This window comes from Eurosta solidaginis, chromosome 4, assembly GCF_040869045.1.
Source record: "Eurosta solidaginis isolate ZX-2024a chromosome 4, ASM4086904v1, whole genome shotgun sequence".
Classification (NCBI taxonomy): domain Eukaryota; kingdom Metazoa; phylum Arthropoda; class Insecta; order Diptera; family Tephritidae; genus Eurosta; species Eurosta solidaginis.
This window is the reverse complement of record NC_090322.1, coordinates 246,088,647-246,103,322: the sequence shown is the minus strand read 5'-3', so window position 1 is coordinate 246,103,322 and position 14,676 is coordinate 246,088,647. Positions and strand designations below refer to the sequence as shown.

At 32.0% G+C, this 14,676-nt stretch overlaps 1 protein-coding gene across 12 annotated transcripts in view; it reads left to right on the top strand.

The window, feature by feature from the left end:
• Positions 1–795, top strand: part of AP-1gamma (adaptor protein complex 1, gamma subunit) — a 54,699-nt gene extending 53,904 nt beyond the window's left edge. For all 12 annotated transcript variants that reach the window (XM_067785429.1, XM_067785428.1, XM_067785440.1 and 9 more), the window contains one exon: positions 53–795. In XM_067785429.1, coding sequence (XP_067641530.1) covers positions 53–154 — 102 coding nt within the window. In that variant the 3' untranslated portion in view covers positions 155–795. The remainder of the gene's footprint in view (positions 1–52) is intronic.
• Positions 796–14,676: the final 13,881 nt, after the last annotated feature.

The following is a 14,676-nucleotide window of genomic DNA, read 5'->3' as shown; positions in this document are numbered from 1 at the left end:
TAAAATAAATAAAAAATGGACATATATAAACGTTATTTTGATCAAATTACAGGCTACCCTCCGTATGAGGTTACGCATATCATATGTTGTCGATGGGCGACCAGTGGTGGAGCAAACAGAAGTTACTGGATTCCCTGATGCTTCAGCAGAATAAAATTAAATCAAAATATGAAAAAAAAGAGTAACGAAAAAATTATGAAATTTGCAGTATATAGGCATGTAAAATGTTAATAGAGCGTTTAAGATGAAAAAAAATACAACAAAAATTTTACCTAACTTAAAATTCATTGAGTAAATGAGCGACAGCCTATTACATACATATAACCCTCCCTGTGTTCGCTACACTCGACTCCTTTTTATTTCTGTGTGCATAATGTGTTCTTACGTAAATTACACAAATTATATACATACACAAATACATGCAAATATATATTACATATATAAATAGTATTTATATTTTGCAATATACATAAATTAATGAAGCAATCAGAAAACACTGTGTTATTGAAATATTTTCATATACTCAATTACACACACGGCCACACCCTCAACGCAATTGAATTCCTAATGTTTTGCTTAGGATATGCATACATAAATACACATTACATACAATTTCCTTTTGTAGGTTGAAAAAATGTCGAATCACATTGCATAAAAACAATTTGTAAAATATATACATACATACATCGTAGTATCACATACATACAGGCATATGCAACTTGTATTATGTAATTATTAGCGTATGGCAAAGAACAACAAAATATGCAAATATAAAAGGAAGATTAAAACAATAAATTATGTTAGTAATATATTTGAAGTGTAAATTCATGTTCATAGCATAAACACAAAGCGTGAGAGAAAACTGAAATGTAACATGCGTAGGATGTGTCAAGCAGTTTTTTTTATTTTATTTATTTTAAGCAATTTTGGAAACATTTTTAGGTAACTGCATAACAAAAACTATGAACCTCATTTCAAAAGAGTTTGAAAATTTCATAAACGTTTTAAAATCTTCATAAACATACATAAATATTTAAGTATGTGGTTTAATCAAGCTCAGCTTTCAACAAGGTACAGATTTGAAGTTTCACAGAATGCACAATGCTTTTTGACATTTTTTTCCAACACTGTTCAGATTATCTTCCACATAAAAAATTCGAAAGGTATACCCAAACATGTTCTCAAAAAGAGTCAAAGTCGGATAATCGTAAGCTATGCAAACAAATTTATGCAAACCGAATTTCGAAAATATTGGAAAATTCGACAAACATTTAAAAATCTTAACACAAACTTCGTAACTTGTACTGGGCTACAAAAGTGTAAACTCAAAATGTTTTTCAAAACTCGAAGCAAAATTAACGAAAAGCAATTTCAAACAGTTATCGGAAAAACTCAAACATGTAACAGATAAGTTTTTAAGTCTTCATAAAGAAATCGAAATTTTTAGTTTGAATTTCAAGAGACTTCTTGAATTTACACTTTCACTTAAAATTCGGACTGATTTTTTTGAATTTTTGCTGAGTGTGTTTCAGATTTTCTTCGTTGTTCTATGAAACTGAACACTTAAGAAGTTTCTGATTAAATTAAACGGAAGTTATAAAAGCCGATTTCGCAAGCGTTTTCGAAAGAATTCGAAAATTACACTAGAATTTTTCCGTAAAGGCTTCTTCATAAAAAGGTGTACTTAGAATTTTTAGAAATTTTTTGGGTTTCCAGTTTTGTAGCCGAATGAATTTTAGTTCAGATGAAATCTCTATATTTACAATGATTTTTTGGCCCCTTTTTTTGGATTATCAAAAACATTTTCGAAAATACTTCTCCATAAATAACAAAAAAAAAAAACATTCAATAATGTTTATTGGACTACAAAACTGTACTGTTAACACAACATAGCGAAAAGTTTCAAATAAAAGAAAAAGGCGGACCACGACCACATTTTTACTTTTTTGACTTACTGAACGCGTCAGAAAAATAATAAAATTTCGAAATGTAGAATTTCGAACTTCGAAACCCGATATCTATTTTTTGGAGGCTAACTTCGAAAAACGGAGATAGTACTTTGTCTACTTAAGCCTCAATCTCTACAAAAAAGTGGGTTTCGTCCAATACCCAGCCGGCTGTTGCACAGTGTTATTGATTATAATAAGAAGCTGATATAGGGCTTTTTTCAAACGAATACTGATAAAGAGTGTTTTTGAAATCGCAGCTAAGATTGATTATATTCACCCAGCCGTCGATATGTAAGTTTTTGAAATTCAGTCAATTTTTGATTGTTATAAAATTTCTTTCATAGCCATAAGAGATTAAGTACTCTGATTTTTGTGCGTTCAATACTTTATGCATATTATGCATCTAAAACTCAAAAGCAGGTCCAGAAAACTTTCGAAAATAGATATTCCTTTTTTCAAAATATGTTTTGGATTTTTTTTTATTAATAAATACCTAAAATTTGATTCTAATTAAAAAGCCTTTCCTAAAATCTCTGAGAACACTTCGAAAACATGAGAATAACTTTTCGAGGAAGACAATTTTTCGAATTCGAATGTGGATTCGACACAAAACGACCAGAATCAACTTTTAAAGCACTTGAGTTTTTCCGAGGGCTATGAATTGTGTGTTTTGTATTTATGTCGGCTTAGCGCTTTTTTTCGTATTCCTTTTTTAGTTTAAATGTGTTCAGCTTATTTTTCAGAATTTATTGTGTGGTGAATTGAGTAAAAAAAAAGCAGGTAACTATCAGAGAGAAAGAGGAGAAAGCGAAATGTATCTATTACTGTTGTATGTGCAAGCCTGTTGTGTTATTGTTATTTAGCGTATTTATGTAGATATATGTTCAAAATTTGGTTTTTATAAGATACAAATTTAAAAAAATTTAATTTTGAAAAAAAAAAATCTGTTAAAAAATATTTAACAGCAATTGTTTTTATTAAACCTTTTACAATGAAAAAATTATATATGAGAACCTTAACAACTAACTAAAAATTTATAATATTTTTTAAAATAATTATTCAAGATTGTATTTTGAATACAAAACTGTGTATTGTTAATAAAATTCCTATAGACTGCTGAGTGGAATATCACCCTATCTCGGCTGCCATTTCAAAAATGTTTCAAAATCTCCCCATCTCGGCAGTATTTTAATAAAGTTTGAGCTCAGACAAAGCGTTATCAAAAAATTCTGAGATAGGATGTTTTTCGAACAAATTTAAAGACAGCACGTTTTCGAACTGACCGCCGAGATGGGGTGATATTCCACACAGCCGTCGATATATCACTTTCGTCCCTTAAATTTATTTTGTCATTATTTTAATCAATATTTAGCCACTGCGCTTATTTTAAATATTTTATTATTGTTTATATTTTCTCATTTAAGTTCTTACAACAATAATAAAACGATAATGTACTTAAAAAAGGACGTATAAATCAAATTATTGCGTTTTAAATGTAACAGCAGTGACCCTATTCTTTAACTGGTAGCTCACTTGGATTTCATATGAATTTAAAAATCGAATATAAGATTTTCATTACAAAAGGCTTGGCCTACTTTTAATATTCGAAAGTTGGTTTTCAAATGGAAGAATAAAGCGAACAAAAAAATTCGAAATCAACCATTTCATTTTCGAATCGAGTTGCTGCATAGACTTCCAGTGTGGGATATAAATTTCGAAAATCAATTAAGAGCAAAATGCATAAAAACTTTACGTTGAGAAAATTTAGATAATATACATATACATTAGAGCGGGTCAAATTGTATGGATGGATTTTTTTTTATTAGGAGTATAGGAAAAACATAATCTACAGATGATTCTAAGAAAAATTGCTGAAGACACCATAGCTCTAAGTCCGATTTCGAGTCCCCCACTTTTGCAAAATAGATATTTTGCCATATGAATGTAGGGTTTGGCCAAAAAACCGTCATAGCTTCTGATAGAATTATAGGAAAAATATCATATTGGGCTTACTTTAAATGTATTTTAAGTACGTACGTCAGTTCAGAACATTTCCAACAACTTTCATTCAGACAGTTTTTCTTTTTTCAAATTCGTTTTAGTAGAAACAAATTTTCAAAAAAAAACTGTATTTTCAAGTAATAAGCAAAAAAACAAAGTTTATAATTTTAATTTAATTTATTTCAAAAATATTTTTTTACTTAAAATTGACCATTTTAACGTATTTTTCAAAATAAAACTAATGTCATGTTATTATTTTTAAAATCTGTTTTGCTCTCCATTCGTGGTTGTTTTCACGACTTTCTGTTGTAACAACCATAACACCGTCACGTTTTTTTTTCTATAACACGTTTGGAAACAGATGTTAGCAACTGTACATATCTTTCTGTTCCTTGTATATGCATTGGAATATTAGGATCATCTAGTGTTGGCTCATCATAATCTAAGAATTGTACCAAGTGATCGTATGGAATATTTCTTGTGAATGCCGGTTCAGATAGTAAATTATCGTCATTCAGATCAATCATATCAGTATAATCTGAAGCATTAAAATTGATATTATATTTTTTGTAAACTCTGAGTTTAGTTGGATCAAGTATTTTTCTCGATAGGAATAATTTTCTTGATAGCTCTATCACGTATGGCTTTTCTATCATCAAATAACATTGTTAAAAAAATTTTTTCTAGATGAGCGTAATATGAATTATTTTGGATTACACCATCTACAATATTAAGTAAATTACGTGGTAGGTATCGTGTCCAACAAATAAACTTTGATAAAAGTACACTTCCGTATACAACAGAATTATAGTATTTTACATTGAAATACATTGACACAAATTCTAACAATATAAACTGCTAGAGTTTTCAAATTTTCCGATGGTGTATTAGTTGTTGTAAATAGGACGTAATACCATGCTTGCTTTGGTTAGCCATTGAGAATGTACAACTAGTCCTGGTTTTATGTTAGCTAAATCAACTAAACAGCACCATTTGAAATTGCTTTGGCCATTTGATATAAATATTTAACATCTGTAGATAATTCTCGTTCTTGTTCATCACTGATCATACAAGGCATATTTTCCAATGCTATTGGTTCAAAATCACTTACAACCTCAAAAATAAATTTTTTAGTTTAATTAAAATTAGTATAATTTTCCTATTTTAATTTGGTTGAAAAAATATTATAAAATAATTTTAACAAATGCATACCTGACAGTCTTGAATGTCTTGTATATTTTTCCACTTGCTGCTCTTGGTCCACTCGTGACTGTTTTATCTAATGCTCTGAGTGAATGACCAAATGGTAATTCATTGAAATGAAGCAAACATGTACACCATCGCAGTGGTCTATTTAAATGCTATTCAAAAAGTCTTATAACACCATTTTCTATTCCAGTATTAGCTGGTTCTCCATCGCTGCATATAATTTTTTTAATTTGTGTTTTGCGTTTTCTTCTTCACCCAAATTAACACATCCAAGTAAATCAGCATTAGGCTCTTTTAGAACAACTAAATGGGGTTCTTTTACCATATTTGTATGAAATTTCTCATTAATTTTCTCTCTAGTTAATGAATCATTTTTTCTGCCATCGAAATGTTGGAATCTATGTATCGTCTACGAAGCACTTCATCTCTAGCTTTAATTTTTTCTCCTGCAACTTAAGATTTATCCATTATGACAAGTTCACCACGAACATCTCGAAAATTTATATCTTCGAAAAAGGCTGTTGCTAAACATGAAGCAACTATCTGAAACACCGAATCTGTCACACATCATAGCAAAATATATAGCATCGTATCGTTGAGTATAATTTCCTCCTTTCATTGTAAGAAATACTTCTGCAACTGCTTCATTTGCAATTTGTGCTTCACCTGTTTCCATATCTGTTCCAAGTGGTTCGTATGTTGGATCATCACTAACTGTTGGTATTGTTGTAGGTATTTCTTCTACAATGTCATCCATATATTCAGGTATTGTGAATTTTCTATCATTATGTTGGTCCATCATAAATTCTTTTAAATGGCTTGGTATTAAACCACACGAGCATTCCGTTGTTTTTAACTTGTATTTACATTTTCCAATATAAAATAATTCATTTGTTGATAGTACGAATGCTGAAATTCCTCAACTTTTTTCTGTGTTTAATGTTTTCGTGATATTTTTCAATTAAAACATTTAGTTTTCTTAGAATACTACTTCTATCAATTAGTTGAATATTCAATTTATTTCAAATTTAAACCAATATATCAATTACATGAGGAGTTAAATTTTTATTCGAGAACATTTTACTTTGAATTTTAGCATGATCACTTGAAAAAAATTTAATCTTAAAATGTCACGACTAGACGGTAAATGCAGATTATTTAATTCACTTGATAAACCAAATACAATAATATCGTGTTCAAGTATATGTGATAAAGTAGATTCAGATGATGTAGAAGGATTTGGTTCATCCTTTTTAAATTTAAATACAAAAAGCTGTAAAGAAAAAAAATTTTCCCATAAGAAATTTGTTAAAAATGATAATATAGTAGCTAAAAGTTTATTTAGGCTAATTTCTCATAATTTAAGCGTGATATCTCTACTAAAATTCAAAAACACTAGATATTACGTTTTTACTATACTCCTGATGGAAAAAAATTTGACCCGGTCTAGTATACATACACATAAACATACATACTACATACATGTGTATATACATACATACAAATAAGTATGTAAGATACTTTAAAATATATATAGCTATATAAATATAACACTTCATAAAGATGTAATAAATAATATATGCATCAAAGAAAAATATTATACAACAGACATAAACATTATTATTATTACTTTTATTAAAAAAAAAAAAAACATTATTATCATGACATGGAAACGAAATGTTTTATCATTTCACTTCTAAGTTTATATAAAACACAATAAAAGTTTTGTTTTAATAAAGACCGCCAATTGTATAATTTACATAACATCACACAGTGGTGAACTTTGAAGGTATATATGGAAATCATGGCCACTAATATAATTATGGGTTAACGTCATGATGCAATAAACCAGACAGGTGAAGTCAATGGATTCGTATTTGACAATACTCGCCATCATAAATTTAAGTGTTGCTTCTTGACTTATTTGCAGCATTGATATTTTTAGTATCATAAACAAACATTGCATTAATGCCTTTCTGAAATAAGAAGTAACACGCAGTATTATAAGGACTGCGGTTTGTTTTTCCTTTTGTGGAAGGAATGGAACAGTTTTAGGCAACGCAATTGAATGGCTGGATTTTCAGACTACCACATTGTCCACAACCAAGGAATATAGAAATATATTTCTGACGTCAATGAGCTGATTTACGATCTGGAACAATATGAAGTTGCGGATGAGTATCTGGCAGGCTTGTAATACGAAAACTCGGGATTGACGGTAAACGGTCCCAAGACCCAACATTTATCTATGTTCGAATTCATTTGATATAACGGATTCGCTTTTTACTATAAGGAAAACTGTCCTATCCTACCTTAACTCGTAACAAATAAAAAATAAAAAAATTAAAATCTTTATATGCTAAATCGTTAACTTATTTAATAATTTACTATATATATATAATATATATAATTTTCAACTGTTATGTATATAATACTCAGCTGATGATTTTTATTCTGTAGCTGAGCAGTTTTAGATCTCGACGCTTAACGCGGGCTTTGGAGAGTATTAATCCGTTGGGTTTATTATTATTATTATTATTATAAACCAAGCGTTGATGTAGGCTCATTGAGCATAAAGAGGTGGCTGGTATAAAAATAGAGCTTATAGATTTAGCTGATGTCAAGAAAAAAACGTTGGATTATCAGAGCTTTGACTAACCCGACTTCCCTCGAACTTCCTTCTTTTTCTTCCCTTTTCCTCTGTTTTATCCTCCTCTTTCTTTTATGCTCCCTTTTCCAATATGGAGATTTATCGAGTTTGGCTTTTTTCCTTACATAACATTTCAAAGGTTGTAAAAATTTGCTAAATAGTACATACCATTAATTTTCCCTAGCTACTACTCTAAAATTCATGTCCGTATTATGAGGGCCGTGAAATTTTTGTTGTTGTATTACTGACTTCACCTGTCTGATTTTTGTGCGTCATGCGTGAAATAATAGTTTAATAAAAAATGTGTCTTTAAATTTCAGTTGTCAAAAACCAGTAGTAAAATCTAGGAGAATTCAGTACCAGGTGTTGTTATCCTAACAGCTGATTGTTTCTTCTTGATTATTTTCAATACAATGCCTTGCACTTTAAATGTTAATCGCAAGGCGAATCCATACCAGGTGGTGTCAAAGCGAATTCAACCAATTCGCCGTACAGAAGAATGTCAAGTCAAAAGAAAATGGTTGTTGATTTCGATTAACTGACATGTTGTTGTAGAAGACGTTGTATGGAAAATAATCAAGAAGAAGCAATCAGCTGTTGGGATAACAGCACCTGGTACTGAATTCGCCTTGGTCAATCGGAATCAATTAACATTTTCTTTTGACTTGACATTCTTCTACACGGCGAATTGGTTGAATTCGCTTTGCCACCAATTGGTATGGATTCGCCTTAAGTAAAATATTTCAAAATCAATGAGAAATTAGACAAGGCGAATTCAGTACCAGGTGGTGTTATCCCATCAACTAATTGATTTTTCTCAAGGCGAATTTAGAGGTAGTGTTATCACCTTAGCTGATTTCTTCTTCTTGATAATTTACAAGCAACGCTTTTGTACAACAAAATGTTCGTAAATCGAAATCATTGGTAATTTTCTTTCGACTTGACATTCTTCCAAGGCGAATCCATACCAGGTGGTGGCAAAGCGAATTCAACCAATTCGCCGTTCAGAAGAATGTCAAGTCAAAAGAAAATTTTCATTGATTTCGATTAACATATTGTTGTACAAGGCTTTGTATGGAAAATTATCAAGCAGCAGCAATCAGCTGTTGGGATAACACCACCTCTACTGAATTCGCCTTGCATTCTTCTGAACAGGGAATTGTGTTGTGGTTTTTAAACACTCAGGGCTGTCATGGAATCCAATTGTTGTCGGAATCGGATTTAAAAACGACACAAAAATTACTTTGGTGTCATGAAATCCAATGTTATCGGTTTAATGTTCGAATTGGAATTAGTGTCGGTTTTAGGCATAGATGTTAAGTAATGATTAGATAATGCTAATGATTGCTTATTAACCTTCATTTGCGAAATTCTCTAATTCATTAAACAATTAGAAAGGTTCACCTAATTCCCATTAGATAATTGAAATTTTTATTCTAATGGTAAATCTAATTGCAATTAGTTGCCATTAGCAAAAAAAAATTGGTTTACCTTTACAATTAGAAATCTAATTGACTTCTGCTAATGCAATTAGATATTTAATTAGCTTGAATTAGAATCAATTACTTTGATAAAAATAAATTTTTTTCAAAGAATAATTGAAGTGAACGAATAATGATATAAATAAATATAAATAATTGATTCTATTTCTAACAATTTTTAATGAATTAGAGAATATAAACCAATTGCATCAATTGCTAATTCTAATTGAAATTTAACATGTATGGTTTTAGGTGTCACAGAATCCGATAATATCGACTTTGCTATCGGAAACAATCCAATCAGTTAAATTCTGTTGGATTTCATTTTTTTCTAGGCGTATTTCTCTTGCAGTTGAGTATTTTCTAAAAATGTAAGTAAATAAAGGTTTATTTTATAAATATAAATGTAAATTTACATATGTTTTCATTCTTAATAGGGGAAAACATAACAATTCAATGCAAAACAGTATTTTGACTGAATTTATGGAGAAACATCCAGATATTGCGAAAGGCTTCACGAAGCACATCATCTAAAATCGTTGACACCGTGCTTCTACCTACACTCATGCTAGAATCCTTGCTAACTGATCTTTGATAGGGTCTTTCAGCTAAAAATCGTAACGCAGCTGCTAGTTGCAGGACTGGCAGAACTTTCGAGCGAGTTAAGCGTCCTTCAAAGGTGTCCAATATCATTTGAAAAGCCTCTTTGTTTGTGCGATAGTATGCAGTTACATATACACTATAAATATTTAGAAACCCACATTAAGAAAGATTTTTAATTAAGCGCCAAATACACGACACGAACATTTCCGCGAACATTCCCGTTATGTCATGTTTCTGCGACCTTTTCTGTCGTGTATGGTGGTGTTTGCCAGTTCGCGCAAATGTTCGCCAAAAATCAAAATATTTTAAATTTTGGCGAACATTTGCGCGAACTGTTCGTGCGTGTATGGCGAAATAGCTCATAATCGTAGTAATTTCTGAACGGAACAGGAGCACATTTTTTGTATGAATACAGATTAGTTTTGGAACACTCCTATACTCACAAAGGAGTATTCCTTACATTATTTATGGAGTACTCGCGTTTTTGAAGGGTGGTTTTATGTATACATACTATAGTATAGAGAAATACCATGAAAAATCGCGAGCACTCCATGCATGCATGTATGGAGTACTCGCTATGGACCAACCGAGTACTCCAAAATTAACCACAATTCATACAAAAAATATGGTCCAATTAACATTGCGATGTCCTAGGACTGGACCATATACTCCAGCTCCACATTACATCAGAGTAATCCATGGAGTACCCACAGTCCAATAAACATCGTGTAGTGATTACAATCGTTAAAAACGAGCAATGATCGGCTTACAATGTGCTCGTATAGAAACATGAGTTGGTCCATTGCTGCATTACAGTGGAGTATAATGGTAAGTACTCCAGTGGACCACATGGTCCAACGATTTTTGCAGGGTATTAGTTTCTTTATTCACGCAAATGCTAAATAACATAAGAATATTCGTAGTAAAAAATATAAAAGTTGTATTGCCCCTCTTCATTTACCTTCATTTTAAATTAAATTCACTCCGATAATTCTTTCCGACACAATTCCTCTTTAGTACTTTGGCATATGATCCTCTGTGGGTGCTCCATGGAGTACTACAGTGAAAGTACTTTGGAAAGTACTCTCACGTATGTACTCTATGGATACTCACAAACAAAGCGAGAGTGGGATCACCTACTCCTCTCCTAGGACATCGCAATGTTAATTGGAGCACATTTTTTGTATGAATACAGATTAGTTTTGGAATACTCCTATACTCACAAAGGAGTATTCCTTACATTATTTATGGAGTACTCGCGTTTTTTGAAGGGATGCTCAGACCAACGACACGCCCCTTAGGCATAGTGTACAAGTACAAGTGTGTTGACTTCTTTCTGAGAGGCACTCGCTTAAGTGAGCATAACGGGAAAATCTGGGTTGCCATTGCTGTTTCGGTTGAAAACGGTCAATTAGGGTTCTGTGCAGAGACGTAAAAGATTGAAACAGGGTTTATGTAGTCACAAAAGTGTTGCTCCTGTTCCACAGCATTTTAATTTTATATCATGGCGAAAAGTGTTCAGTTCAGAGTTATTGATTTTCATTAAAAGTTTAGTTCATTGTGGAGGGTTACTCCTTTAAGTGTAAAAAGCAGAGAAAACGTAGAGTTTTTCAAATTATTGTCAAAAACTTTTTAATTTGAATTTCTGTACCCAAGTTCACTATATTTGTGTAACACAAGAATCTGGAGGTCAATTCCTTAACTATGAAAAACTGAAAATGTACACTTATTGAAAATTCATGTGCACACACAATTTACACTTTGAATTTAGTTATGTTTTTTTTTTTTTTTTAAGTTTGGGGTTTGTTGGCCAGAGAACTTGTCTCCACACGCCAGGTATTTCCTCTTAGATAAATTATATTCAGATTAAATGATTTAATGGTTTACTCCAAGTACGATAAATTTTAAGTTTTTCAACTGTTTTAATTAATTTTTTGTCATGTCGATTCCCTCACAATCCGCCAATTTGTTCTCAACCGCATGAATAACGTCCTTTTATAACACGCGGTTGAGCTGTGGGGAAACGAACTTGACGCGACGACGTTAAAAAACGAAGTAGTTAGTTATGTTTTTATGCACAAAATTTTGAAACTAAAAACAAAATTTTCATTTGTCAGAAAAAATTAATAAAAACAGCCTAATGTCAAAAAACCTTATCGAAATACAAACTGGCTTGTTTGTTTTTAATGAACTACGTTGTATTTTTCTTGTATTTCGTTAGTTTTTTAAATATAATTCACACACTTATACCAGTACTGAAATCTTATTGGATCCCTCGACAAAAAGTATAAGAGAAAATACAAGAATAGAAAATAAAGTAGTGTCATATAGAAGTTTGATTTGTTTGCACACAGACGCTTTGGTTGTGTTACATTCATTAATTCATCTGTCGGGCGAAGTATCGAAAAATTTACATAAATGCTTTGGTTGCATGCCTACGCTTTGACAACGCCAGACGAAAAACAATGAAACGCCGTACGTTATCTTTGCTTTGAAGCGACCAAAGCGTTTATATAATTTTAGCCGGAGTCATTGCTGCCGTATGTCGTATCGCTGTATCCGTATCCCTAAAGTAATCAGCTGTTTATCGTTACGACGGTAAACCAAAACCCAATTGGTTGGCTACGATACGGTTACGACCTTAGCGGCACCAATAATCGATTGCATTGATTCTCATAAGGTTGGTCGAATCAGCTGTTAAAAGGTTACCGATACGGTTACCGATAAAACACCAATGTCTCCAGCTTTTGCCCTTATGCATTTGTGTAAACAGCCTTAGAAGTGAAATGTTTCCATGTTACACCTGTGGCGCTTTATATTTTGACTCTAATTTAAATAGATTCTGCTTTCCGTATGTTTCCGCATTGTTGCAGGCTATTTCATCTGTAAATACTACAAAGTTTTATTAAACTATCAAATGCAACTCAGCTTGAAGTACTCTTGCGTACCAAAAATGCAACTCTAGACCTGAGATGTGCATCAGGTGAGCGATGCTGTTTGTAGTTTTAACGTTTATCGCTTAGCTGACAATTGTATAGGTACACTATGCCCTTAGGCCGCTTAAACTGAGATGAGCAATAAAATTTTATGTTATCGAACAAAGTGGCAAAGTTAAACTCTAGTCAACTTTAACTAGAGTTTAAACTCGCTCTGAAAAACCTGGCGTTAGTTGATATAATATTTGAAGTAAAACAAGTTCCAAAAAAAATTTGTTTTTAATGAAGTCAAAATATCGGTTTTGCGATGCTGAATTTAAATATACATATATGGGAATAGAAAGGGAGTTCAGTACCAGGTGTTGTTATCCCAACAGCTGATTGTTCTTGTACAAAAATATGTCAGTTATGCGGCAGTTACGAACGTACGTACCAAAAACGTGTCAGCTGACACGACCTATCTTATGAGTGTGCAATGTAAACGAAAACTCACCGACGTGCAACGCCCGTACATACGTAGCCCGGAACGTAGAAATCAAAACAATTTTGATTTTTTCCGTAGGAACGTGTCAGCTGATCGCTCTCTCACTAGACAGAGTTGCCTAGTAAACTTTTGTACGCTAATTTTTGACCGTTTGCAATTTTATGCAAAAACACCTAATTAAAGTTTGAAAAATTGTAAAACAATTCGAAATAATTATGTAAAAGTGCTGATTATAAATATGTAATCTATTTATACTTATTTAATATGTATTCCGGCATTTTACAATATCAAAAATTAAATTGGAAAAAGTTGATGTTTACATAAGCATGCATGCAAACTGGCCAATGGCAACAGTGCTTTGTTGTAAACAATACACACACAAATATGTTATGTACATGTACACAGATGCACACATTGATTCCTACGGGCTTGAGAGTTCGGTCAAACGTGCTTCGTACGACAAACGCCCGTACGTACGGCACACGTCGGTGGGTAACTGCCGCATTAATCGAAATCAATGAAAATATTTTTTTGACTTGACATTCTTCTTCGCAATGGCCTCTTGCTAAGGCTATCTTTAGGAAAACTAAGTAGAAAATAATCGCATTTCTTTAAAAAAGCACGATTGAGTCGATTGGAAATGGAATCGAAATACAGCTCAAATTTTTCTCCTAATCGGTGAGTAAATAACTGGATTCCTATAATAAACTTTTCCCTTCGATAATCGGTATTTAGGAAAAAAATTTATAGATGCCAATTTTTTTTTGCTAGACCTATAACCATTGTTTACTATATAGTTTGGCAGCTTAAATTGAGGTTATGTTGCGAATAGAGTGGAAGGCAGTGAAATAGGCAGTCGAATGACATATAATGAAGGAATCGTGTTCGGAGTTTTTTCAAAGTTAAAAAAAAAATGATAAAAGCTTTAATATAAATAAAAATATTGTTTTAATAACAACAAAAACGCCTTATATGTTCTAAATTCGTAAGGATTATCTCACTTTAAAATTTGAGCTAAATAATCTAAAGTTTTTTTTTTAAACTGAGTCGAGAACTGTGCGTGTGAACGTGCGAATTTTCACCGATCAGCTGTTAGTTGCGCCACTTGGTAAGATTTGCAATGCCTTTAACCATCTCTAATGCGCCAGTTACTCACGAACGTACGTACCAAAAATGTGTCAGCTGACACGACCTATCTTATGAGTGTGCAATGTAAACGAAAACTCACCGACGTGCAACGCCCGTACGTACGTAGCCCGGAACGTAGAAATCAAAACAATTTTGATTTTTTCCGTAAGAACGTGTCAGCTGATCGCTCTCTCACTAGACAGAGTTGCCTAGTAAACTTTTGTGCGCTAATTTT